We start from the raw sequence: 26,843 nt of genomic DNA, 5'->3' as shown, positions 1-26,843 counted from the left end.
CTCAAAGTTGGATCATGAAACAGACTTTTGCTGCCATTGCTGGTTGAATAAAATGAACAAGAATCCGTCAGAGTCTCTTTCTCTGATGTCACATCCTGACTCAGTCGTCTGACTCCAACCCCCCGACCTATCGGTGGTCTGTAGTGTGATGATGTCAGATACAGCCAACTCAGCTGCTTAGAACCTCGGCAGAATAGATGCAGAAAAGTATCTACTCGGCAAATTAGACCCCTAGTGGGAAAGAACCAAACCGAGGCGAGTCGAGTCGGGCTGAGTAGGTACTAGTGGAAAAGCGCCATAACACAGACTCAACTGGGCCGTTGTCGGTCCAGGTGAGTCTACCTTCAAACCAGGACCAGAACATATGTAGGAGCAACAGACAACCCCAACCCTACAGTGAAACACAAACACAGTCCTGCATGAATACCTTCACCCTGGACCTCGTCTCCTAGAACCAGGGGCCCCTTCTCCCCAGAGCGTTCTGGGGTTTTAATATGAGCCTGTCAGTCAGGACCCGGGGACATTTAGCTTCCTTTGTTCAGAGAAAAGTCTCAGGATTCGTTGACCTTTTGAAGCTCTGTTAATATTTGCAGAGTCATGGAAACTGCTCAAAGACCAGAACCCAGACTGGCCTTTGTTGTGGACCTGACCCCTGAGACAGCACAGCCTGCAGGCTGGAGGCAGCGCTGCAGCTTCAGAGAAGGAACCTGAGAACACGAATGCTTCCAATCAGGGCCGGCGCAAGGGGTGTGTAACGCCCGCCAATGTAATAATGCCCACAAACGTAATAAACCACAAACGTAATAAAAATATGCAGCTTTTAATGTAATAATCCTGCAAATGTAATACATTTCCCACAAACGTAATAGTCGCTGCCTACTACAAACGTAACACGCGATTTCCCACAAATGTAATAACTATTACGTTTGTAGAGATTTATTACGGTTGTGGGGAAGTGAAAATCTTCAACTTTCAATGTTGTAATAACTTCCCACAAATGTAATAATGCAATGAATAATGGTTAACAGATAACCTACAGTGGGGAGAACAAGTATTTGATACACTGCCGATTTTGCAGCTTTTCCCACTTGCAAAGCATGTAGAAGTCTGTAATTTTTATCATTTTATCATGTTGCGTCTCTCTCATGGAAGGTGCGCTCCTAAACCCGAATCGCACAAACCCGAAGCGCACGCATGATGAGATGAGGTCTCTCCTCCTCCTCCATTTGCACAAATTGATGAAACCAAAACAAACTAAGCAAACGTAATTCATTTGGTAGATAGAGTCCAGTTACTACAGAATAGCCTACAGTTCAGTTGAATGGCCTAACGTTACACTTCCCGAAAAAGTGTGGGGTCTGACACATCCACAGCATTAATTATGCAGGGCAGGCTGCGAGAGTGCAAGGGTTTGCAGGGTTTTATTATAATTTACACATTCACTGGCTAGTTTGCAAAACAGCCGTTTTTCTACATTAACCGTAACATATATATACATACTATATAGGTTATCTGTTAACCATTATTCATTGCATTATTACATTTGTAGTAGGCAGCGACTATTACGTTTGTGGGAAATGTATTAACATTTGCAGGATTATTACATTAAAAGCTGCATATTTTTATTACGTTTGTGGTTTATTACGTTTGTGGGCATTATTACATTGGCGGGCGTTACAGGGTGTGCGAACCGTGCGACCGCACGGGGCCTCGCGCCCCAGGGGCCTCGCGCTATGGGCTTTTTTTTTTGTTTGTTTTTTCCTCGTTTTTTTTCCTTCTTTCCCTTATAAATGTCAACAGTCACGTTCCATTACAGTCAGACCAAGAGCGTTGACACAAGCTGCTCTGATCGAGACGGGTCGAGTGTGGAACAAACTGTCACACAATGTCGAGAGAACCAGACAGATTCAGGATATTTCCATTTATTTAGCCTCTATAATTTGAGAAGAGTACGACTTATATGCATAAGCATGTTGTTAATGTGTTAACTTATGGGGCGATTTTGTTTTGTGTAGAACTGGAATGAATCACACACTATATAATGTCAGTTGAGTTAGGCCCCTATGGCACTGATATATAAGTTGCTCTCAGTAACAGGCTGATCTGATTCATGTAAGATTATTTGTGTGTGAACAATGTTGTAATAAACAGGCATTACTATAAAAAATATCTTGACTTGTCATGTCTTGTCAATGCAATGCTTCATAATGAAACGTGTGTGTGGGTTTGTATCCAGTATTCTGCTAATTGGAGAGTTAAAATTGCGCATATAGACACCCGAACCGAAAAACCCAAAGATTTCGGGTAGGGCCATTTCACACAGGGCCTCGCAAATCTCCCAGACGGCTCTGCTTCCAATCAAAGATGCTGGATAAAGAAACTGGCCAGAGTTCTGGTCTAGTCTGGGTCTGCTTCAGGAGTGGCTCTGGATCGGTTCCAGTTGGTTCTGGGTCAGCTCCTGGTTGCTTCCAAGTCAGTTCTGGGTTGGCTTAAGGTCAGCTCTGGGTCAGTTATGAGTCAGTTCTGGGTCAGATCCGGGTCTGCTCTGAGGATCTGCTGTAACTCTGATCTCTCCTCCAGGTCACCATCATCCGTGGGAAAGATGGTTTTGGATTCACAATCTGCTCCGACTGTCCCGTCAGAGTCCAGGCAGTAGATCCTGGTAAGATTCAGTCACGTGACTGTCACACGTCCGTTGATATGTAACACCCAACCATCAGAAAACACACTCTGACACAACCCAGCAAGTCTTAGGACCCTCAGGCTCAGATGAATAAATAGATAGATAGATACTTTATTAATGCCCAGGGAAATTCAAAGTGCTCAGCAGCAACATCACACACGTTACAAACACAGGCAGGTACACCTACTGGTCCAACCCAGAGTCCACATCTAGACCAGGACAGTCCAAAGACCCAGATGTGTTCTGGCTCTGCATCCACCCCACACTTATGTTTTAGTCTCGAGTCCCCTAAATCTGTAAGTCCAGTCTCGACTCCCCAATATTCCTGAGTCAGATGTTTTCATGCAAAAGTATAGCTCTTTTAAATATATATCTTTTCAGGACTGAAACCATCTAAAGTTTTGTCCATTTTCTGAGTTGTCCTTTGTCCCAACAAGTCCTGAACAAGCTGGAACATGTGTATGGTGCTCCAAGAAGTGACTTGATGATCAAAGATCAAGTGACTCTTCAGTTTTATTTCATTTGTGGTGTCTTGTATGTGCAGGCGGTCCGGCTCACCAGTCTGGACTCCGTCAGGGGGACTCTGTCCTGCAGCTCAACGGACTTTCTGTAGAAACCTGGAAGTGCGTCGACCTTGCACACACCATCAGGTACAGAAGCACTGCTTCCTCATCCGTCTTGTGTTAGTTTAGTCCAGGGGTCGGCAACCCGCGGCTCTAGAGCTCTAAAGAGCCACTAGGGCTCTTTAGCGCCGCCCTAGTGGCTCCTGGAGCTTTTTCAAAAATGTTTGACCTTTTTTTTCCTTTTTTTTCTTCTTTTTTTCTTTTTTTTTCTTCTTTTTTTCTTCCTTTTTTTAATCTCGATATTTCGACTTTTTTTTCTCGAAATTTTGACATTTTTCTCAACATTTCGACTTTTCTCTCGACATTTCGACTTTTTTCTCGAAGTGCATAATGAAAAAAAAATCTTCCCCCAGTTATAACTAATATAGATAGATAGAATATAGATTCATGCAGCATGTGCTGCCTTCATTCTAAGGCTTATACAGTACAAGACTTTTCATTTTTTGCGTCTCTAGACATATTTGTTTTTTGTGTTTTTGGTCCAATGGCTCTTTCAACATTTGGGTTGCCGACCCCTGGTTTAGTCAATGACAGAGCTCCACCTGCTGGCAACAGAGACATCCGCAGTAACAAGCTGAAAACAACACAGCAGCTCATTCAGTTGACAACACGCCATCTGACATGCATTGGGATACAAGCGATGCTTTATGCATTAGCTTTTGTATGAGTTAATTCCTGGGAAGGAGTTGAAGTAGGGAACTCAGTCAACGTAGTCGTGTACGTGGACCAGGTTCTCTACGGTACCTTTGAGGAGTGTTCTCCAGCTGTTAATTAGTTCGTTAATATTTATTTCGGTCACAAACATAAAAATCAACAAACAAGATAACACAGGTTTTTCCCTCGTCAACATTGTGATTATTTTGACTGAAAAGGTCTGGGCTTGAAGCATAAAGCTTATCTTGCCCACCTTTTAACAGAATAGAATATACAAAAAGAACAAATGAAGTATCATGAGGCTACACAAAATAATAATAATAATAATAATAATAATAATAATAATAATAATAATAATAATAATAATAATAATAATAACAATGATGATAATAATAACAATAATGACGATTATGATGAGAATAATAATAATAATAATAATAATAATAATAATAATAATAATAATAATAACAATAATGGCGATGATGACAATAATAATAATAGTAATAATAATAATAATAATAATAATAATAATAATAATAATAACAATAATAATAATGATAATAGCTTTAATAACTGTAATAATAGTAATAGTAATAATAATGATAATAATAATAATCATAGCTCTGAAAACAGAAAGTGAAAAGATGCTAAGGAAACCGACAAAACCAATTTAGGTTGTCATTTTATCTCATGCATGTGTACATTCTTCTTTGTTTGCTTATTGTGCTTCTATATATGAGTCCATTACCTTTGCTTTGAATAATATCTTGTATTCTTTTATTGAGTTTGCTAGTTTAAGGTCATTATCTAATGAGTTCCACAGTTTTACTCCTAAAACGGATATACATCTGCCCTTTGTATTTGTTCTTATTGCTGTTGTGTCAAACATTGCTGTTCCCCTGAGCTGTCTTCAGTAGTTTGTTGTGAATGTGTTTTTCCTCAGGGGCTGTCCATCTCGGATCATTTTGGTGGTGTGGAGAGGAATGCCAGAGATCAGCTCAGGATGTGAAGCTTTGCACCGCCCACAAACCCTCAGCACGGTGAGCCCTATTCCTGGATCCCTGTTGGAACCTGGACATGACCAGGATACTGACTGCAGGGCTCCACAAGGGTTAGGCTGATAGTGGAAGTGAATGTCCCTCTGTCTTCTAGACAACACACAGCAAGCTGCTGTCTCATCCCACCCACGGCAAACATGGGCGCAGGTGGGGTCAGGGCTCAGGAGTCCGGTCCAGTCTGGGAGCCCTGGGCTCTCTGTGGAGGGACAGGAAGGAGGAGCAGGACCAGGAGGAGGAGCAGGTGTACTCTCCTCCCACCACGCTGAAGGGCACCCGGGTGACATCATCAAACGGAGACAACTACATCATCCTTTCACCTGTAAATCCAGGAGGACAGGTCAGTCACATAGTTTTTGTTTTTTTTATACTTTATTTTTCTATAATGTGCCACACCATAGTGACGTTCAGTATAACAATAACAAAAAAACAACTAAAATACATATAGACAGACAGACACCAACCTTCACATATACACAAAAAGGAAAAATAATTTAAAAGGACATATCTAAACAACAACAACGAACAAAAACAAAACAAAAAGAGGCATAACATGCCTTTAAATACCTTCTAACCCCTGTTACCTCCCTCCCCTATACATCCCTTACACTTCACTATCGTTTATCTATACACTAAAATTCATATTTTCACAAATCCTCATTTCCATTCTTATTTCATAAACACAATAAAACTGGAGGGAGAGAGATGCACCATGAGAGCAAGTAGACAAGGAAGTACAGTGCTGCCCGTTCAGTTGTTGACTCCTCCATATATCTATCCGTCAAATAATCCATTGACCGCCTCAGCATTGAGAGTACTAAGCTTTCAGGTGCAGATCTCTTCATGTCTTATACTATCTTAGCATTCAAGTAGTTGGTGAAGACACAGAACCACCTTTGGGTCCAGACGCACCAGAGCCAGAACTCAGTACTTGAGTGTTCAGCATGTTCAGGTGTTTTTGTGGCGTGAGGTCCTGGTCCTGATGGACCGGAACCTCTTGCCAGTGGGGAGGTTCTGTTAAAGGTTGTGTCCAGGATGAGAGGCTGCAATCCTGGTCGCGGGTCTCCATGAGTTACTGAGCCATTCGGCGACTGGGTCATCAATGCTGTTAACTGTTGGACATAAATGACCGTGTCATCTGCATACATCTGAATATCAGACTTGTTGCATACAGATGGAAGATCATTTATGTGAAGACTGAACAAATATGGTCTCAGTATAGAGCCTTGGGAGACACCAAAGCTACAATTTAGGGCGGAGGAGACCAAAGACCAAAATGCATGGGGTGCCGTCCGAGAGAGCTGGCATTAAGATTGTGTATCTGTCACGTGCGGGGGTAGGTGTGGACCCAAACGCAGGAGAGAGAGGGAGGCTGGAGGCAGGAGTTCTCAAAAAACAAAAGGGTTTATTCCAAGAAGGCAAAAAACAAAAGCGCTGCTTGGCAGGATCAAGATTAACTCACGTATACAGGGATCGAAAAACCAGGAGCACATGGAGGGAAGAACAGTACGGACCGACAGGCAACAAAGGAATAACAAGACCAGATATACACAGGGGATAACGAGACACGACGAGACACAGGTGCAGACACAATCAGGGCAAATGGGAAACAGGAGGGACAGAACTGAAACTCAAACTGGGGGGAAGTGTCAAACCCTGACAGTATCAGTTGTTCTGCTATAGGTTTCTTTGCTATTTTGGACAAAACAGGTAATATACTAACTGGTCTATAATTTTCCACCTCAGAGTTTACCTGCTTTGTATACAGGGGTTATTATAGCTTCTTTCCATGCTCCTGGAAATACTACTTCACTATAGGATCTGTTTATGATAGCTGACATTGGTCTACACAAGCATTCCCTGAATGTTTTTAAACACATTGCGTCTAGGCCAGGGGTCGGCAACCCAAAATGTTGAAAGAGCCATATTGGACCAAAAACACAAAAAATAAATGTGTCTGGAACTGCAAAAAATGAAAAGTCTTGTATAAGCCTTAGAATGAAGGCGGCACATGCTGCATGTACTGTATCTATATTAGTTATAACTGGGGGAAGATTATTTTTTTTCATTATGCACTTCGAGCAAAAAGTCGAAATGCCGAGATTAATTTTGAAGTGCAATTTCGAGAAAAAAGTCGAAATGTTGAGAAAAAAGTTGAAATGTTGAGAAAAAAGTTGAAATATCGAGAAAATAGTCAGAATTTCGTGAAAAAAGTCGAAAAGACGAGAAAAAAGTAAAAATTTCGAGAAAGAAAGAAAAGGAGAAAAAAAGAAAAAAGGAAAAAAGAAGAAAAAATTGAGAAAAAAAGGAAAAAGAGAAAAAAGGGGAAAAAAAGAAAAAAAGAAGAAAAAAAGGAAAAAAAGAAAAAAGAAGAAAAAAAGGAAAAAAAAGTTCAAACATTTTTGAAAAAGCTCCAGGGAGCCACTAGGGCGGTGCTAAAGAGCCGCATGCGGCTCTAGAGCCGCGGGTTGCCGAGCCCTGGTCTAGGCCATACACATCCAAAGTTTTCTAATCTGTGATTGTTGTGCTGCACTTTTTGTACATGAAGCCCCTGATTTTTTATTTTCCTGACATTTTCATAACTCCATAATTTGACTTTTTGAGAATTTCTGCTTTTTCTAGTTAGCACTTGGCATATCGGCAAAGTTAGAAATGTCGGCAGCTTTTCAGGCTGCCTGGCGTGTGTGATGGATATGTCCTGCTTTCAACACTCTGACACTGTGGTTGTTTGGAGACGCCATTGATGTACCAGAGAGACTTTAAGGCAGATGGAAAAATACTGGAGTGGGCCTGACCCAGATACAGTTATTAATCTGAATTGGCTCCCCGGCTGGCCTTGACAAGCTCGCTGTCTTTCTCCCTAACCCTAACCCTCTCTCCTGAACATTACAGGACTGTCTCAGAAAATTAGAATATTGTGATAAAGTTCTTTATTTTCTGTAATGCAATTAAAAAAACTAAAATGTCATACATTCTGGATTCATTACAAATCAACTGAAATATTGCAAGCCTTTTATTATTTTGATATTGCTGAGTATGGTTTACAGTTTAAGATTAAGATTCCCAGAATATTCAAATTTTTCTGAGTTTTCTTAAGCTGTAAGCCATGATCAGCAATATTAAAATAATAAAAGGCTTGCAATATTTCAGTTGATTTGTAATGAATCCAGAATGTATGACATTTTTGCATTACAGAAAATAAAGGACTTTATCAAAATATTCTAATTTTCTGAGACAGTCCTGTATAATAACAAGATGCTTACAGCCTGTGCTGGGTTAATTTTGGACGGGTTGTACTGGAATATATTTCGTTGTGCCGGGATGCTGGCTCAATGACAAATAAAGAATCTTGAATCTTGAATGTTTGGCTAAATGTTGAAGAAGTTCTCCCAATATATCACTATTCATTACATTTCTGTACAGAAGTCTCACAGAAACCTTTCGTCTTGGTTTTAATTTGTCTAGATATTATTTAGGGGTTGAACATTTTGTTTTTTTGTAGCTGGTGATGATCAATAAGAAATGATCAACTGATTTATCTCCACATGTTTAATATTTTTGAAAGTATTATCTTCTGGTTCTGTTCTGTTGCAGCTCCTGCAGCCATCCTACCATGACAAGAACGGGACCATGGGTAATATCTGCTCTCAGTCTTCATCATCTCTTCTGATATTTATACACTGTACTGATTAAAAACGGATATACAATCACAGGATAAAATAAAATATGCTATTTGATTTCTGAGGTTTTATGAATACGGCATAAGAGACCCATCAAGTCCTTACCAGGTCTGAAAATGAGGTAAATTCAGCCCCAAAAGCAAAGCTGCTGCTAACCATCATCCTGCATGAACTGATCATCAGCAGTTTAGTGATGAGCATCAGTGATGGCCTTAGAGACGCAGCGGGGTCTGACAAAGTTGTATAACCATTTCTAACAATGCACTGCAAAAACTCAAAATCTTAACAAGAATATTTGTCTTATTTCTAGTTAAAATGTCTCATTTTAGTAAAAAAATTCTTATTACACTTAAAAAAAGACTCATCACTGGAAAAAACAACAATTTTCACCTGTTTCAAGTAGATTTTCACTTGAAATAAGAAGAAAAATCTGTCAATGGAACAAGATTTTTTTGCTTGTAATAAGAAGATAAATCTTGTTCCACTGGCAGATTTTCCTACTTATTTCAAGTGAAAATGTACTTGAAACAGGTAAAAATTGTCAAATAACAAGTTATTTTTTTGGTAATGACTGCTGTTTTAAGTATAATGAGATTTTTTGAATAAAAATGAGACATTTTAACTACAAATAAGACAAATATTCCTGGTATGATTTTGAGTTTTTGCAGTGTGTTCTCCAGTGAGAACATTGGCCCTCCAGTGCAACACATTCAGGACTAACCTCAGGAGGTTCTGGTAAGGACCTGATGATCTGTGAATGAAGACGCTCTCTAATCTGTAACCTGTGGGGGTTCTCCAGGTCGTCTGTACCAGACCCACCCCACCAGAGGGCAGAACCTGCTCCACAATCCTCGCCCCCGGTCTACACAGCAGCCTTTCACTTCCACCCTGCCTCCTCCACCCAGCAAACCTTCATCATTGACCCCGCCTAACTACGGGGACTACCAGAACTGCACCATAGTCCAGTCCCACCTGCCCCACTCTGGGTATGGAACCTACATGACCCTGGCACCCAAAACGCTCATCTTCCCCATCTTTGTCCAGGTCAGCACCACTAACCTGAACCACAAAACTCTTTAGTGCCGTCTTAGTGGCTCCTGGAGCTTTTAAAAAAATGTTTGACCTTTTTTTTTCTTCCTTTTTTCTTTTTTCCTCTTTTTTTCATTTTTTCTCTTTTTTTCTTCTTTTTTTCCTTTTTTTCCTTTTTTCTCTTTTTTTCTTCTTTTTTTCTCTTTTTTTCTTCCTTTTTCCTTTCCTTTTTAATCTCGACATTTTGACTTTTTTCTCAACATTTCGACTTTTTTTCAAAATTGTACGTCAACATTAATCTCGACATTTTGACTTTTTTCTCGACATTTCGACTTTTTTCTCGAAATTTTGACTTTTTTCTCAACATTTCGACTTTTTTCTCGAGATTGTACTTCAACATTAATCTCGACATTTCAACTTTTTTCTCGACATTTTGACTTTTTTCTCAACATTTCGACTTTTTTCTCAAAATTTTGACTATTTCCTCGACATTTCAACTTTTTTCTCGAAATTTCAACTTTTTTCTCAACATTTCGACTTTTTTCTCGACATTTCGCCATTTGCCTTCATTCTAAGGCTTATACAAGACTTTTCATGTTTTGCGGCTCCAGACATATTTGTTTTTTGTGTTTTTGGTCCAGTATGGCTCTTTCAACATTTTTGGTTGCACCCCTGTACTGGGCTGATGTGGTTATGATGTTGTTGTTGGTTCTCTAGTGATTCTGCGAGGGAACGGGCCCTCCTGCCAGAGAGCTCTGTCAGATATCGTGTCCTGTCACAGTTGTTGACTGTCTTTTGTTGTTTTCAGCCTTTGGATCTCTGCGGGAACGACAGAACTCTGCTCCTGTCAGAAGAAGTGATTCTGCACCAGGCTGACATGCTGCCTGCCAAGGTACCGGAAGGAGAGCATTTCATTTATTTTTCTTGCACATAGAAAAATGCACAAAACATTTCAGGCAACTTGACGTTGCTCTAACCCTCTGAAAAGAAGCTCTGTCGTTGAGGATACCACTGATGAAGAGTTTCTGGTCTTTTTGTCCCGTTCTCCTAAAGACGAGACTCTGTTAGCGGTGGGTCGAGGTTCCTGCCCTCACCTATCGTGACCAAACCAACCATATCCAGGGTACAAGCGGAGACCTTGGTCTCTGTTTCCTCTGGTCCGGGTTTTAGTCCTGCTCTGCAACTGCTGATGTCATAAATGCTTCAAAACACAATAAGACAAGTGTCTGGTGCTAGTTCAGACAGCATCGGTGGCGTTGAAGCTCGCTCCCACCATCTACATCAGCGGTCGATAACCCGCGGCTCTAGAGCCGCATGAAGCTCTCTGGAGCTTTTTCAAAAATGTTTGACCTTTTTTTTCCTTTTTTTCTTCTTCTTTTTTTTCCTTTTTTTCTCTTTTTCTCTTCTTTTTTTCTCTTCTTTTTTTCCTTTTTTTCTTTTTTTTCCTTTTTTTCTTCCTTTTTCCTTTCCTTTTTTATTTTTTCAACATTTCAAACTTTTTCTCGACATTTCGACTTTTTTCTCAACATTTCAAACTTTTTCTCGAAATTTTGACTTTTTTCTCAAGATTGTATTTCAAAAGGAATCTCGACATTTCAACTTTTTTCTCGAAAGTATACTTCAACATTAATCTTGAAATTTCGACTTTTTTCTCGACATTTCCACCTTTTTCTCGAAGTGCATAATGAAAAAAAAAACTTCCCCCAGTTATAACTAATATAGATACAAGCAGCATGTGCTGCCTTCATTCTAAGGCTTATACAAGACTTTTCATTTTTTGCGGCTCCAGACATATTTGTTTCTTGTGTTTTTGGTCCAATATGGCTCTAAAACATTTTGGGTTGCCGACCCCTGGTCTACATGGTTTCTTTCACTCCACCTTCTCCATAGACCTGTAGGCGTCCATGCATACTTGTCTCTAGTACCTTCCACGGTCGCACACATACCATGCATGCTGCCACCTCCTTCCTGTACTCTCCGACTCTCCTGATGAATGATTGATTAGGGCCAACATGTTAAAACGAACATGTTTGGAGTCTTCACTGCAGGAGTTGTGTGACGTAGGTGTGTGATGTGTTCCAGGTGACGGTGCTGATTTACAGCGACCTGCTGCTGCTGACCAGAGAGGATGAAGCCGGGGGCTGTCATGTCCTGCAGAGTCCTCTGTACCTGAACGCAGCACAGATCAGAGAAGGTACTGTCTGCTGCATCTGTCCAGATCCAGGACCAGGAGTTTTAATCAGAACTAAGTCATTAATATTTGTCCACGAATCCAGTTTCCTGATATTTATATGTACTTGTTTTTTTACGCCGGGGAAATACACGAAACAAAGCTTGAAGGCATACAAAAGTATTGACGCTTGGTCCTACTTCAAGGCAGGATTTGTTGTAGAAATTAAAGTGATGAGGACACTGAACTTTATGATTTAACCGTTTAACGTTAGCTACCCAAAAATCCAACATTACCTGATACAAAATGGGAACCACAAATCCACGTTTCAGTGTCTGGAATCCAGTTGTTTCTGTGAATTGCAGCGATCCATTTGTCTCTCTTAAGCTTATTTTTCGGCAGTCTGTAAAACGATAACTCAGATTTCTTGCTAAATCTATGAGTACAGTCGATCGCACAACAGCTCTTTCCCATTTTAGATGTTTTCCAGTTGCTGTCACTCAGTCTTTCTGACACTCAGTCTTTCTGACACTCAGTGGGCGTAACCTGCTGTGAAGTCGCATCTGTGACGTCATGCACATTCCCTCTATATGTCAGGTCCAGATACAACCAGTCTGCCGTGCTGTAAGCTACAGTGTCACAAGCAGCACTGAGGTCCAGTAAAACCAGTATGGTCCATGATGCTCATGAGACTCTGCTCTTCTGACTGGCCCTTTGTCCCAGCACACCTGACAAGAGCAGGAAATCAAGGTTTATCAGCATTAAAAGAGCTCTCAGAACTGGAATGGCACCTGGAATCCAGAACTGTAATCGCCATGGATCTGACTGACCACCAGAACAAGCGTTTATTTCATCATATCATGAAACAGAAACTCAACCCATAAGCCACACCCTTCTGTAAACTCACATCAGTGTAACACCTGTCAGCCAATCAAAGACCAGGGTTTGATGTATGTCTGTGTGTGTGTCTGTGTGTTCCTGTTTCCAGTGCCGTCAGAACCGCTCCACATCTACTTCCTGCAGAGCTCTCAGGGCTGCTGGCGCTGTGTCTTCAGCCTGGAGACTTTCAGTACCGAGCAGAAGGTCCGTGTCAGCCTCTGTCTCCATGACAACATACACCTGCAGCTGTTCGCCACCAGAACTGAACACCACCAGCAGGTACGGTGAAGCTCTGTCAGCTCAGCACAGTCCAGTCACTGGTCTGAGCCTTCCTTTAGTCACCTGTAGAGAATAGTGTCCTGATGTCCAGACACAAACCCAGAACCAGGATCAATGACTGCATTTCCATGCAGTCAATAACCCTTTTAACCCGAATACGCCCCCTTACTCGCACTGAGTGGCAAAAACAGCTGCAACTAGTAGGGGAAACTGTGGAAAACAAGGGATAACAGTCGATTATCAGCTTAACTTAAAGGCAGTTGGACTTGACAGTGACCTGTACAGTTACCCCAAGAACCAGTGGTCCATGGACATTAATATTTGGTACAGTTACCAAGAACCAGTGGTCCATGGACATTAATATTTGGTACAGTTACCAAGAACCAGTGGTCCATGGACATTAATATTTGGCCACGAATCCAGTTTCCTGATATTTATATGTACTTAATTTCTACGCCGGGGAAAAACACGAAGCAAAGCTTGAAGGCATACAAAAGTCTTGACGCTTGGTACGACTTCAAGGCAGGATTTGTTGGTGAAATTAAAGTGATGAAGACACAGAACTTTATGATTTGACCGTTTAACGTTAGCTACCCAAAAATCCAACATTACCTGATACAAAATGGGAACCACAAATCCACGTTTCGGTGCCTGGAATCCAGTTGTTTCTGTGAATTGCAGCGATCCATTTGTCTCTCTTAAGCTTATTTTTCGGCAGTCTGTAAAACGATAACTCTGATTTCTTCCTAAATCTTTGAGTACAGTTGATTGCACAACAGCTCTTTCCCATTTTAGATGTTTCGAGTTGCTCAACTGAAAATCTACGCTGACACTCAGTCTTTCTGACACTCAGTGGGCGTAACCTGCTGTGAAGTTGCATCTGTGACGTCATGTGCATTCCCTCTATTGATGTTTACTTGGCCATGCGCAACCGGGTTATTACTAATATTCCGGTTAGAGAAGGGTTATTGACTGCATGTAAACATAGTCATTGTGAACAGTTCTGGGCTGGAGCTGACCAGATCTGTTCATTTAAACTAAACTATTGATCCTGTGCTGGTGGTTCCTGGAAGGTTCCTTCATGCTGATCTCTCTCTTGTCCCCCCAGCTCTCAGACCTCCCCTCAGACCTTCACCTCCTCTGTCTGGGTCAGTCGGACCTCCTCTGCCGTCCCTCCTCTCCGTTCTCCTCCCTCTGTGATCCTGCCAGACCGGCCCCCTCTTCCCGCTACTCCCCTCTACTCTCCCCCACCCCCCCGGTTCCCCAGTTTTCCTCCTCCTGCAGCCCCTTCAGAAGTGTCCCCTCGCCCCCTTCCTCGTCCTCCTTCTCCTCTACTCTGAGGAGTCCCGTCTGGAAGGAGAGAGCCGCGGAGGAGGCCGAGGTGGAGAGGAGGAGGAAGAGGAGGCAGGAGGAAGAGGTGGAGGAGCGGCAGCAGGGGGAGGGCGAGAGCGCCTCGGAGACCTCGGAGAGCGTGGGAGGAGCTGGGGGGCGGGGGCTCCTGCTCAGCCCCCACCACCTCAGTGAGGCGGAGGAGGAGGAGGAGAGCGATGAAGAGGAGGAGCTGTTCAGCCACAGACCTGCAGGTCAGTTCATGTGAACAGAACAGTCAGGGGCCGGATTCACCAATATGTTCTTAAGAACGATCTTAAGAAATGTCTTAAGATCTAAAATTAAGAAGTTCATAATAAAGTTCTTAAGTGCAATTCCTCAATATTTTCTTAAGAACCGTCTTAAGAACTTTAGTCATTAAGTCATTTCTTACGAATTTCTTATTTTTCCTACTTAAGAACTTCTTAAAATATGTCATTGCATTGCACGCGCCAACAAACAACATTTATGCAGGTAGTTTGGGTCTTAACCGTCAGTCACTAAACATGGAGAAGGAGAAAAAGAGATGCAGGAACTTTTCAAGGTTAATGTGCGAAAAAAAATACAATGGGGAAAATTAATGATAATTAACTACCACGCTAACTAACATTATTATTATTATTATTATTATTATTATTATTATTATTACTATTATTATTATTATTATTATTATTATTATTATTATTATTATTATTATTATTATTATTATTATTATTATTATTATTATTATTATTATTACCTTTTCACAGAGGAAATTTTAAGACAGGTCAAGGTTGTCTTAAAGTTAAGAAAAGAGTCAAGAACAAATTTGAGAACTTTTATTTCAAGAATACCATTTATTCTTAAGTTTTTTCTTAAGAAGAAAGTTGAGAAAATACTTAGAACTTTTTTGGAGAATATGACTTGAAATATGAAAAAAATGACACTTAAGAAGATTTTTTTTCTTAAGAATGTTTTGTGAATCCGGCCCCAGGGCTGGTCTTGAGGCTTCATTCTGGGGAGGAACAGACCCTGGAAAGCAACGGTGCTGTTATCTGGTCACATTTAGGGAAATTAAAAGTCAAGTTGAGCTAAAGTTAACTTTTACCGAGGAGCGTCTTTGGAAAACTGGAGCAGTCACTGGTGAGAAGGAGGAATGTGGTGGGGGGGGGGGGGGGGGGGGGGGGGATTCTGCCGTTATGAGTTGTTTGTTGGTTTTTTTCTTTTCTTTTTTGTATATTGTTGATACTGATATATCAATTTATGAATGGATATATTTATATCAGTGTATATAGGTGTGACGATGTGTTATTATTGATATTCATATAACACTTGTGTGTATGTATGTATGTGTGTATATATATATATATATATATAGTATATATATATAAGTGCATGTGGATGTGTATGTATGTTTGTGTTTGTGTGTGTGTGTGTGTGTGTGTGTGTGTATGTGTGTATATATATGTGTATGTATATGTGTATGTATATGTGTATGTATATATATATATATATATATATATATATATATATATATATATATATATATATATATCTTTTGTTAAATTAATTTTGATTATAATGAAATAGAGTTTAGGGGGTAGGATTTAATACATCTTTACTTCTTCCTTCTCCTTTTCGAGCATGTTAATTATGATGGATGCATGTTTTTATTTATATTTTTGTCTTTTTTCTCTTATTTACATTTATTTATTGTTTTGTTTTGTTTTGTTTCTACTACTGTTTCATGTTCGAAATAAAATTTCAATTCAAAATTCAATTCAATTAAAAAATGTCAAAGGAACTTCATGAACTCACAAATGATTGTGATTGGTGATCAGGTTGATTGATATTCATCTTCCACGTCCGTGTCAGCTCTCCGTAGGTCGTTCTCTGATGGTTCTCTGCTTCAGGAACCTCGATCGCCCCGCTTCCTGTCTGACAGCACCATCGACACCCTCACCCGCACCACCACCTACGACCTGGGGCTGGGACCCGGGCCCGCCCTGCCCTCCCCTCAGACTCTGAGGAAACAGCTGACCAGGGAGGGAGCATCTCTGCAGCAGCTGCTGCTGCTGCTCAACGGCACCAAGGTGAGGGCAGACCACAACCACCCAATATATAGTTCACACCAGTACAAGCCAGCAAAACGCAGTTGAGAGCAGAATGAGCCAATTAAAATCAGTTTCAATTCAATTGAATTTTATCTATACAGCGTCTATAAGAACAGAAGTTGTCTGTTTGCAGTACGCAAGGACACAATATGATCAAGTCTAATGGCCATGTTTCTCCCCCAGGATCAAGATTCCCTGCACCATCGGCTGAATAAGAAGAAGAGTTTGTATGTAAACAAACACACGTGCCGCTGATTTCTCTGACTTTCTGTCACTTTAACTCGTTCTCGCCACCCCTCAGGGCTGCTGATGTTCGAAGCCGCTTGGCGTTTCTGCGAAGACGGAAAAATGGTACCGGTATCCATGGAAACAGCTTGGAGAAAGCTCTGAGAAACAACAGGTGGGAAAATATCTCAGTTTGATCCTGAACTGGACTGTAAATCCAGATCCTGACCCTTACTCCAAATTCTTCCAGATTCTAGATTGCTGCAACAGGTTTGAGCAGGTTCTGCAAGCTTCCAACAGGTTTCAGCAAGTTCCAGCTAGTTCCAGTAGTTTGGGGTAGATTCAACGGGGTTCCAGCAGGTTCTGCCAAGTCAAAGAAGGTTTCAGCTGGTTCCAGCAGGTTGTGAGGGGTTCTCCTGGTTGCAGGAAGGCTGAGTTGTATTTTTTCTGTTTTTCAGACCAAGTCGGGCTGAGGTGATGAGGTGGGGAGAAAGTCTGGAGGCTCTGCTAACCAATCAGTGTAAGAGAACGTACCTCGTCTTTGTGTCGAGCGAATATTAGGGTTGTCCCGATCAGGATTTTTTAGCTCCCGATCCGATCCCGATCACTTGAGTTTGAGTATCTGCCAATCCCAATTTTTCCCGATCCGATCACTTTTTTTGGCTCCCGATACATTTCCAATACTTTTTCCCGATCAGATACATATTGGCAATGAATTAAGTAAAAAAGTAAAGTAAAAAAAAAGTAATGTAAAAAAAGTAAAGTAAATTAAGTAAAAAAATGTATTGTCCATTCTCTCCAACATGGACATCATTGGATCAAAACAAAGCTTATCAGCACTGGTGCTACAAAATGTAGAAACATGAAATTGTAAACTAAAACAAAAAGCGCAGAATAGTGCAATAACAAAAATAAATCAATTTCACTTCAAAAGGAGGCAGTTTACCTACTAGGTTCAAAAGTTGAATGACATCCAGTCAAACTCACAATCAATAAGAAAATTAAAATACATTTTGGCTTAACCGTAGTGCAGAATTCTCAACAGCATGAAATGAATAGCAGCAGATATTAATCGCGGCTGTTATAGTTTTCTGTCACTGTGTTGTAATGATGTCACGCAGAGCATAGGAACCAAGTGTGGTTGTTCAGAGACGGACGGTTTAGACCGTAACACCAGCCCCCAAAACCGCAAAACAGCAGTCCGTCATCGCTGTGTTGTCACTGAGTCAATAAAGTGGACCAAAAGATGATTTACGAGTGACGGATAATCATTTACATAACACTACAGTCACTTTTCTCCGACAGCTTTTCTTTGTTTTTAAAACTTTCAGACCGTTAATCTGAGCCTATCCTAGCTGTTGTTAGCTCTCTGTTAGCCACGCTTCCTTCCCCTCCAGCACAAACGTCTCTTCAGCCGCCGTCTCGTTATCTTATAATAAACACACATCAACTGTCTGTATTGTTAAATACAATTATAAAACAATTTAATAATTGATATATGTTAAAAGATAGGCACAGAGCAACAAGCAAACAAATAAGACAAACTGGCCTGGAGCCGCTCTGAGCTGCAGCTGCAGTGACTCCACGCTACCGGGTCGCGGAGTCGGAGACCAGCCGGCCGAGCCATAACAGTATGTCCCGATACTTTTTTGGCCGATCCCGATCTTTTGAAAATGACGTGTCCCGATCGATCGGGTGGCCGATTGATCGGGACAACATTAGCGAATATTCATTAATGGAGGAGCTTAGGTGAGTGGACTGGGTCCTGGCTGAAAGTCCTGCTCTCTCGTTGTCATTGGTCAGATGGGCTGGCGGTGTTTCGTCACTTCCTAAGGTCCGAGTTCAGCGAGGAGAACCTTGACTTCTGGTTGGCGGCGGAGAGATTTAAGAAGACCCCTCCCTACAACAAGATGGTGCTGAGAGCAATGAAGATCTACGATGAGTTTATTTCCACAAAAGCAGCCAGACAGGTAACGGCACTACCTCCATCTCTTCTGATTGGTCCAACGACTGGTCATGTGACCCAGCGCTCTGTCTCCAGGTTAACGTGGACTCATCCGTCCGGGATTTGACCGGTCAGAGTCTGCATCTCGGTGTGACTCCCACCTCCTTCCAGCTGGCCCAGGACCAGATCTTCAGCCTGATGGAGACTGACAGCTATCCACGGTTCCTCAAGTCCCGCCTCTATGCCCAGCTGGCCAATTGTAACTCAGAGATGGGGCCGGCCAGTCAGAGCAGATCTGCCAGCGACTCGTGAGCGCAGGAGAAGAGCGCTAATTGGTGGACAGACCAATCAGAACCATCTAAGGGTTTCTGATTGGCTGGAAACCAACCAATGAAAGACTCATCTACACAGCTGAATCATGGGAAATGTTAGTTCTAGTGCTATTAACTAATACCAATGATGCACAGCTCAGATTCAGATAGTTTCTATTTAAATGTGTCTCTAACAAAAGCTTTATTCTACGTATTTTCTTAAGCTCTCAAAATGACATAAAAATGATTTATATAGTCAAATAAAATTTGTATCTTTGTCTCACTGAGTCAGACGTGTCACATGTAGAGAAGACTAACCTGTTCATGTGGAGACTTGTTCAGACTTTCAAATGTATTATTTTTTGGGGGGGGTGGGGGTTCTGTGGTGTATGGGATCCTCTCCTGGGAAGAAAAGTAACTTCCAAAGCAAATACTGCTTCTTTAAGACTGTTGCTGATGTGTTTCCCTCTTGACATTCTGTTATCACACACCTTGATGCTCCACACCACCAGTACTCGAGTTGTAAAAAAAAATCAGGGGGGTAAGTAAAATGGATCACTGCAAAAACTCAAAATCTTAACAAGAATATTTGTCTTATTTCTAGTTAAAATGTGTCATTTTAGTAAAAAAATCCCATTACACTTAAATCAAGCCTCATCACTGGAAAAAACAACAAATTTCACCTGTTTCAAGTAGATTTTCACTTGAAATAAGTAGAAAAATCTGCCAGTGGAACAAGATTTTTTTTGCTTGTAATAAGAAGATAAATCTTGTCCCACTGGCAGATTTTCCTACTTATTTCAAGTGAAAATCTACTTGAAACAGGTGAGAATTGTCAAATAAGTAATTTTTCTGGTGTTATTTTTTCTGGTGATGACTCTAAATGTTGAAATAGCAGTAAAACCACATTCATTGATGAAATGACATAAGGGATGGAAAGGGGGGGGTGGCAGTTTTACAGGGGGGAGGATTTTGACCGTTTTTATTTCACAGGGGGATGCCATCTCCCCTCATCCCCCCACAACTCGAGTACTCCACACCACCAAACCGCCAGAACATCTGCTCTTCTAGGGGTCTGAACTCCTGTTGATGATCAGTTGCCCGGATATGCCGATCAGTCACTCAGAGGGGAATATCACTCCATCAAAGGTGATGATCAGTCACTCTGAGGTGACGAGTCAGTCGATGATGATGATGATGATGATGATGATGATGATGATCGGCAGGAGGCTTTAACCCTTAAATCCTCCAGAATCAGTTAGGGGGCACTTTTTTGCTGTATTTGTGTTACATGAATGTGAAACAAGTGTCATGTTGTTGAAGTGAGCTTATATTTCTGTGAAGGCCCACTACCATCAGATTTATAAAGGGAAAATGATAAGAAGAAGGGGTACTAACTTATCATGTAACATGGCTGCAAAAGCCATGAAGAGCTTGTGAACGTGTCTATGTCTCCAGAGGCGTTTTAACTCACTAACCTGAGTTCATGATTACTCACTAGAGCTGAGTTAGATTATTATCACTTGTTGGAGCAGCAGATGAGAAGGTTCACAATAAAAACAACTGTGATGGACCCCCACTTCTTCCTCTGTCTGGTTTTTTTCCACAGCTGAAAGGCGGAAATGGTTTAGGTGACCTGTAGTTTACTGTTGGGACTGAATGTTAGTTCTGGTTTCATCCATTTTCACTGACTTGAGCAACAGGGTCATTAATGAAGATAATCTAGTCTGATTGGGGTTTAGCAGGAACTCAAAACATGCAAAAAGAAACATTTTTCCCAAAGAATCACCCAGTGATGTCATGAGATTGACGTGTACGTGGATAAAAGGGATAAAAGAAAAGTAACAGCTCAATGTAGCCTAATGTAGCGGAGTAAGAGTAACAGTTTCTCCTTCACAAATCTACTCAAGTAAAAGTAAAAAGTATAGTGATTCAAAACTACTCCTAAAAGTACAAAATTTTCCCAAAACTTACTCAAGTAAATGTAACGGAGTAAATGTAACTCGTTACTACCCACCTCTGGATTTAAAAGTCAAAGAGTCATCAGTTAAAACCCCCAGGTATTTAAAACACTTAACAGCTTCCACGACAGATCCACCAGGAGTGAACACTGAAGGAAGATTATGAAACATTTAGTTTTGTTTGTATTGGGGGAACAGTTCCAGTCAGATAAGTTTCTGAGGACAATGAAATTGCATTGTAAAAAGTCAACAGTTAGTATGAATGTTGATGCAGAAGCATATCATCAGCATACAGGTTTTAATCTGTTACATCAAGGCCCACATTATTTATATGAATAGTGGACAGAAGTGGACCAAGAATAGAACCCTGTGGCAAAACCCTTGTACCTGACGGAGCATTAGAACAGAGATTATGCTTTGAGTTCTATTAGAAAGATAATTGCAGAACCAGTCCCCTGCTTGTTCTGAGAGGCCTGTATTTAAAAGCCTGTTTCATTATTAGATGCGATCACTAAGTCAAGGGCTTTTTACATATCGATAAAAAGAGAAGCTTTCTATCGGTGACAGAATACGTCATTTACATAAGTTTATCGCTGCTGAGATGGTGCCATGTTTTTCCTGAACCCTGATTGATGTGCAGATAAAATAGTCCATCCATCCATCCATTATCTTACCCGCTTTATCCCTTGTGGGGTCACAGGGGTCTGCTGGAGCTTATCCCAGCTCATTTCAGTTACACCCTGGACAGGTCACCAGTCCATCACAGGGCCACATATAGACACACAAACCATGCTCACAATCACACTCACGCTCACACCTACGGGCAATTTTAGAATCATCAGTTAACCTACTATGAATGTTTTTGGACTGTGGGAGGAAGCCGGAGTAACCGGAGGAAACCCACGCAAGCACGGGGAGAACATGCAAACTCCACACAGAAAGACCCCTGCCGGGCCTGGGAGTCAAACCGGGACCTTCTTGCTGTGAGGCAACAGTGCTAACCACTAAGCCACCGTGCTGCCCAGATGCATGCTTAGTCTTGTACAGATAAAATAGTACAAGACTAAATTTCTGGGGGTGCACATCAGCGAGTACTTCTCCCTGTCAAGAAACACTGCAGCACTTGCCAAGAAAGGACAGCATTGACTCTACTTCTGCACACTACACTAGCACCTACTCAGCCCTTCTCATCTCAACTCGGCCTGGTTTCTTTTCCATAACAATTCAGCACCTGGAGCAGAAGTAGGAGGTTGGAGTGAAGCTGCTGTGACGTATTTGATTGTGTGAACTAAAGGAAGACGACAACAACTCTAAAGATGTAAAACCTGGAGGAGATGATAGATGTGCTGCTGGGTCTGTGGCTTGTGTTTGATATCAAGGTAAAAAATGAGAGAGAGAGAAGCTTCTTAATTTTTTTCAGTTTGTCTCTGTGCTGCTGAAAAGTCAGCTGGAGTCGTGAGCAGCTATGAAGTGACAGAGCTCTTGGTAGATCTGGTCGTTCCTTATCTCCGTCTAGATCCTTTTTTAATTTTCTCCTCAGCACCAGGTTTATGAACATCTGCACCTCAGAGTTGGATCATGAAACAGACTTTTGCTGCCATTGCTGGTTGAATAAAATGAAGAAGCCGCGAGTTGCTCTTTCTCTGATTTCCTCCTCCTGACTCAGACGTCTGACTCAATCCCCCGACCAATCGGTGGCCTGTAGTGTGATGATGTCAGATACAGCTGACTCAGCAGCTTACAACCCCACACACAATGTTCATCAATCAGACCCTTTAAGATGTTTAATAAGACATTTGGAAAATAGTTACTTAAATAAGAAGGGTCTCGCCCTTTAAAAAGAGGAAATGCCATCTTCCCCGTCTTAGGAATGTCATTATTTAGTAAAGTGAGTTTGAAAATGTAGGTGAGGGGTTCTGTAGCAAATTTGGCAGCAATTTTCATTAAGTAAGATCTGGGCCATGTTATTTATGGCCTCCAGAAGTTTGAAAGCTTGAAAACTATGTTCTTCACCAACCATAAAGGGGTGAAAACTGAAGTTCCTGTTGAAGCAAGTATTTCATTTTTATCTACAACCATAGTTGACTCATTTCCCCTATACCTGGCCGAAGAGTGAGCTCTGTCACTGAGAGGGATTTGATGGATTTCCAAACCCTTTGGGATCGTGTAAGCCGTCAGACAAGCACATGATACATTCCCTAGACCAGGGGTCGGCAACCCGCGGCTCTAGATTTTCAAAAATGTTTGACCTTTTTTTTTTTTTTTCTTCTTCTTTTTTTTCCCTTTATTCCTTCTTTTTTCCTTTTTTTCTCTTTTTTGTCTTTTTTTTCCTTTTTTTCTTTTTTTTCTTCTTTTTTTCCTTTTTTTCCTCTTTTTTCTTCCTTTTTCCTTTCCTTTTTAATCTCGACATTTCAACTTTTTTCTCGACATTTTGACTTTTTTCACAAAATTCTGATTATTTTCTCAACATTTCGACTTTTTTCTCGAAATTTTGACTTTTTTCTCGCCATTTCGACTTTTTTCTCAAAATTTTGACTTTTTTCTCGACATTTCGACTTTTTTCACGAAATTCTGACTATTTCCTCGACATTTCGACATTTTTCTCAACATTTCGACTTTTTTCTCGAGATTTCGCCTTTCGCCATTTGCCTTCATTCTAAGGCTTATACATACAAGACTTTTCATTTTTTCCAGACATATTTGTTTTTTACGTTTTTGGTCCAATATGGCTCTTTCTACATTTTGGGTTGCCGACCCCTGCCCTAGATGGAAGTTCAGAGGTCAACCAGGGATTATCCCCCCCGTTCATCTTCCACCTTCAGAAAGGGTGACGTTCACTCACAATGCTGCAAATGCTTTAGAGGCTTCTATTCCATAAAAGCGTGGGACAAATACACATTTATTAAAATGATATCTTTGACACATGACGGTTCATAACATCTTTAGTGAAATGACAGATTACAGATTATTGGAAATGTCTTCAGTTCTAGAAGGATCCAGAAACTTCTACATGTTCTTGTTTTTAAAGTCGCAGCAGAACAAACGTTGAGTCCACACGAGCAGAAACAACTTTCATTACAGACAGGGTTGTGATGTCACAGGGAGACACATTTTCATTGAAAACCTGTGCGTGACCCCTTCATCCCGCCAGGATGTGTTTGACAAACTCCGTGTAGTTGATGTGTCCGTTGGCATCCTCCTGTCCCGCCATGAGCCGGTCCACTTCATCCTCCTTCATCTTCTCCCCCAGTGTGGCGAGGACGTGACGTAGCTCCGCGCCCATCACCGTGCCGTTTCCCTCCTTGTCGAAGACGCGCAGCCCCTCCACGAAGTCCTCAAAGCTGCCCTGCTCCTTGGAGCGCGCCACGTGCTGCAGCATGGGCAGGAAGCTGTCGAAGTCCAGCAGCTGGACGTTCATCTCCTCCGCCTTGGGCCTCCCCAGCAGCTTCAGCACCTCGTCGTTGGTGGGGTTGTGTCCCAGCGCCCGCAGCACATCGCCGCACTGGGCAAACCGGATCTTCATCTCGCCTGTCGGCGTCTCGTCAAACAGCGTGAAGGCGTCCCTGAACTCCTCAATCTGGTCAGGGGAGAATTCCACCACGATGCTCTTCAGGTCGACCTCCGGGGGTTTGGGCTCCGGCTCCACGGGCTTGGGCGGAGGGGGAGGCTCCTCCTTCTTGGGCTCCACCTTCTTGACCTCCGTCTTCTTGGGTTCCACCTTCTTCGGAGCCATGCTGCTGCAGACAGAGACTGAGGAGGGTCCTGTCCAGGCTTTATAGGAGCTGCGTGCAGGAATGTGAGAGAGAGAGAGAGCACACAAGGAGAGGCAACTGACCAAAGATGGAAGAGAACTGAAATAGAACCACTCGGGAGATAAGAAGATGGTTTTATTCTGGGAGCACAAAGAGCAGGTCCAGCAGGTCCTGGTATGTCCTGCAGACTGGTCCTTTCCTCAAAACTGCACCAACAGGGTCAACTAACTGTTGGCCCAGAATAACAACCCCCCAAGACCAGTCTCAAACACCAGACACAGGGACGATCAGTACTGGAGTTGAGGGGGGATGAGGGGGGATGAGGGGGGATGGCATCCCCCCTGAAATAAAAACGGTCCAAATCATCCCCCTGTAAAACTGACATCCCTCCTTTCCATCCCTTATGTCATTTCATCAATGAATGTGGTTTTACTGCTATTTCAACATTTAGAGTCATCACCAGAAAAATAACACCAGAAAAATAACTTATTTGACAATTTTTACCTGTTTCAAGTAAACTTTCACTTGAAATAAGTAGAAAAATCTGCCAGTGGGACAAGATTTATCTTCTTATTACAAGCAAAGAAATCTTGTTCCACTGGCAGATTTTTCTACTTATTTCAAGTGAAAATCTACTTGAAACGGGTGAAATTGTTGTTTTTTCCAGTGATGAGTCTTGTTTTAAGTGTAATGAGATTTTTTTTTACTAAAATGAGACATTTTAACTAGAAGTAAGACAAATATTCTTGTTAAGATTTTGAGTTTTTGCAGTGATCCATTTTACTTATCCTGTGAAGGACAGAATCATATTGATAAGTTCAGAAAAGTGTTTTTTATTGTTGTGTTTTGATGTATTTGATGTAAGTCCAGTGGATATTTAAAGCTTACAGAAGGCTGCATTTAACTGCTGCTATGTCATTCCTGCAGTATTTCTGCAGGTGTTTTGGTCACTGCTATTATTTGTAATATATTATATTATTTGTAATCAGCACAAATTATCTGTCCCCATATGATAAAATCCACCATCCCCCCTGATTTTTTTTTACAACTCGGTTACTGGGGACGATACCTTGATCCGTTGACTCCACAGCCTCCTCTTTATCTTACTAGATGTTGGTAGAACATGACTCTGCCCAACACTGCTTCTTCTAAAAGTTTGTAAATGGGCAGAACAAGCGGACAAGCGGTTTCAGCTCCACTAGTCCTGGTTTCAGTTCTGCTCACCCTGGTGTCTGTTCTACTTGTCTGGACTTTTGTTCTACAAGTTCTAGTTTCAGCTCTCGTTTGGTTTCAAATCCGTCAGCCCTGGTTTTAGTTCCACTAGTCCGGGTTACACCCCTAGTCCTGGTTTCGGGTCTACTGGCCTTGGTTATAGTTCTACTACTCCTGGTGTGAGTTCTAATAGTTGTAGTTCTAGCTCTAGTCCTGGTTTCAGCTCGTGTTCTGGTAGCAATTACATTACTCCTGGTTCAATCTCCTTTAGTCCTGGTTTTAGTTCCACTAGTCCTAGTTGTAGCTCTGACAGTCTTGGTTTCAGCTCTAGTCCTGGGTTAATCTCTACTGGTCCTGGTTTCAGTTCCACTAGTCCTGGTTGCAGCTCTACTAGAACAGGTTTCGGATATAATTACCCTGGTTTCAGCTTTGGAAATCTTGGTTTAATCTCTTCTTGTCCTGCTTTTAGTTCCGTTAGGTCTGGTTTAAACTACACTAGTCCTGGTTTCAGTTTGGCTTGACCTGTTTTCAGCTACACTCGTACTGGCTTCAGTTATAGTGCTCGTTTCAGCTCCATTGATTAAGCTCTGCTAGTCCTGGTGTCAGTTCTATTAGTCCTGGTATCAGTTCTACTAGTCCTGGTGTCAGTTCTACTAGTCCTGGTATCAGTTCTACTAGTCCTGGTGTCAGTTCTACTAGTCCTGGTGTCAGTTCTACTAGCCCTGGTGTCAGTTCTACTAGTCCTGGTATCAGTTCTATTAGTCCTAGGTTCAGCTTGGATGGTCCTGGTTACAGTTTTAGTCCTGGTTTCAAGTCCACTAGTCTTGGTTCAATCTCTTTTAGTCTTGGTTTCAGTTCTAGTGGTTTTAACACTAGCCCTGGTTTCAGTCCTAGCCCTTGTTTCAGCGCTACTAGTCCTGATTG

The 26,843-nt window shown here is 41.6% G+C and overlaps 2 protein-coding genes across 2 annotated transcripts in view; one reads left to right on the top strand and one right to left on the bottom strand.

Moving 5' to 3' along the window:
* LOC133450756 (regulator of G-protein signaling 3-like) overlaps nt 1-19,274 on the top strand; it is a 45,275-nt gene extending 26,001 nt beyond the window's left edge. Inside the window, exons 9-24 of the mRNA XM_061729609.1 lie at nt 2,581-2,662; nt 3,228-3,333; nt 4,904-5,000; nt 5,113-5,355; nt 8,610-8,649; nt 9,495-9,739; nt 10,533-10,616; nt 11,807-11,918; nt 12,883-13,052; nt 14,161-14,635; nt 16,275-16,492; nt 16,697-16,740; nt 16,815-16,913; nt 17,197-17,258; nt 18,542-18,708; nt 18,780-19,274. Coding sequence (XP_061585593.1) covers nt 2,581-2,662; nt 3,228-3,333; nt 4,904-5,000; nt 5,113-5,355; nt 8,610-8,649; nt 9,495-9,739; nt 10,533-10,616; nt 11,807-11,918; nt 12,883-13,052; nt 14,161-14,635; nt 16,275-16,492; nt 16,697-16,740; nt 16,815-16,913; nt 17,197-17,258; nt 18,542-18,708; nt 18,780-18,995 — 2,460 coding nt within the window. The 3' untranslated portion in view covers nt 18,996-19,274. The remainder of the gene's footprint in view (nt 1-2,580; nt 2,663-3,227; nt 3,334-4,903; nt 5,001-5,112; nt 5,356-8,609; nt 8,650-9,494; nt 9,740-10,532; nt 10,617-11,806; nt 11,919-12,882; nt 13,053-14,160; nt 14,636-16,274; nt 16,493-16,696; nt 16,741-16,814; nt 16,914-17,196; nt 17,259-18,541; nt 18,709-18,779) is intronic.
* A 4,737-nt stretch (nt 19,275-24,011) lies between these two features.
* Nucleotides 24,012-24,718, bottom strand: cmlc1 (cardiac myosin light chain-1). The gene has a single exon (XM_061729608.1). It carries the CDS (start codon nt 24,686-24,688, stop codon nt 24,095-24,097), a length of 594 nt encoding a protein of 197 aa, XP_061585592.1. The 5' UTR covers nt 24,689-24,718; the 3' UTR covers nt 24,012-24,094.
* Nucleotides 24,719-26,843: the final 2,125 nt, after the last annotated feature.

Source organism: Cololabis saira, chromosome 9 (assembly GCF_033807715.1).
Source record: "Cololabis saira isolate AMF1-May2022 chromosome 9, fColSai1.1, whole genome shotgun sequence".
In the NCBI taxonomy this organism is placed as follows: domain Eukaryota; kingdom Metazoa; phylum Chordata; class Actinopteri; order Beloniformes; family Belonidae; genus Cololabis; species Cololabis saira.
This window is presented reverse-complemented; position numbering and strand designations above follow the sequence as displayed.

Excerpts from the sequence above, each read along its gene's own strand:
- cmlc1 (XM_061729608.1), bottom strand. The coding sequence starts at position 24,688 with ATGGCTCCGAAGAAGGTGGAACCCAAGAAGACGGAGGTCAAGAAGGTG.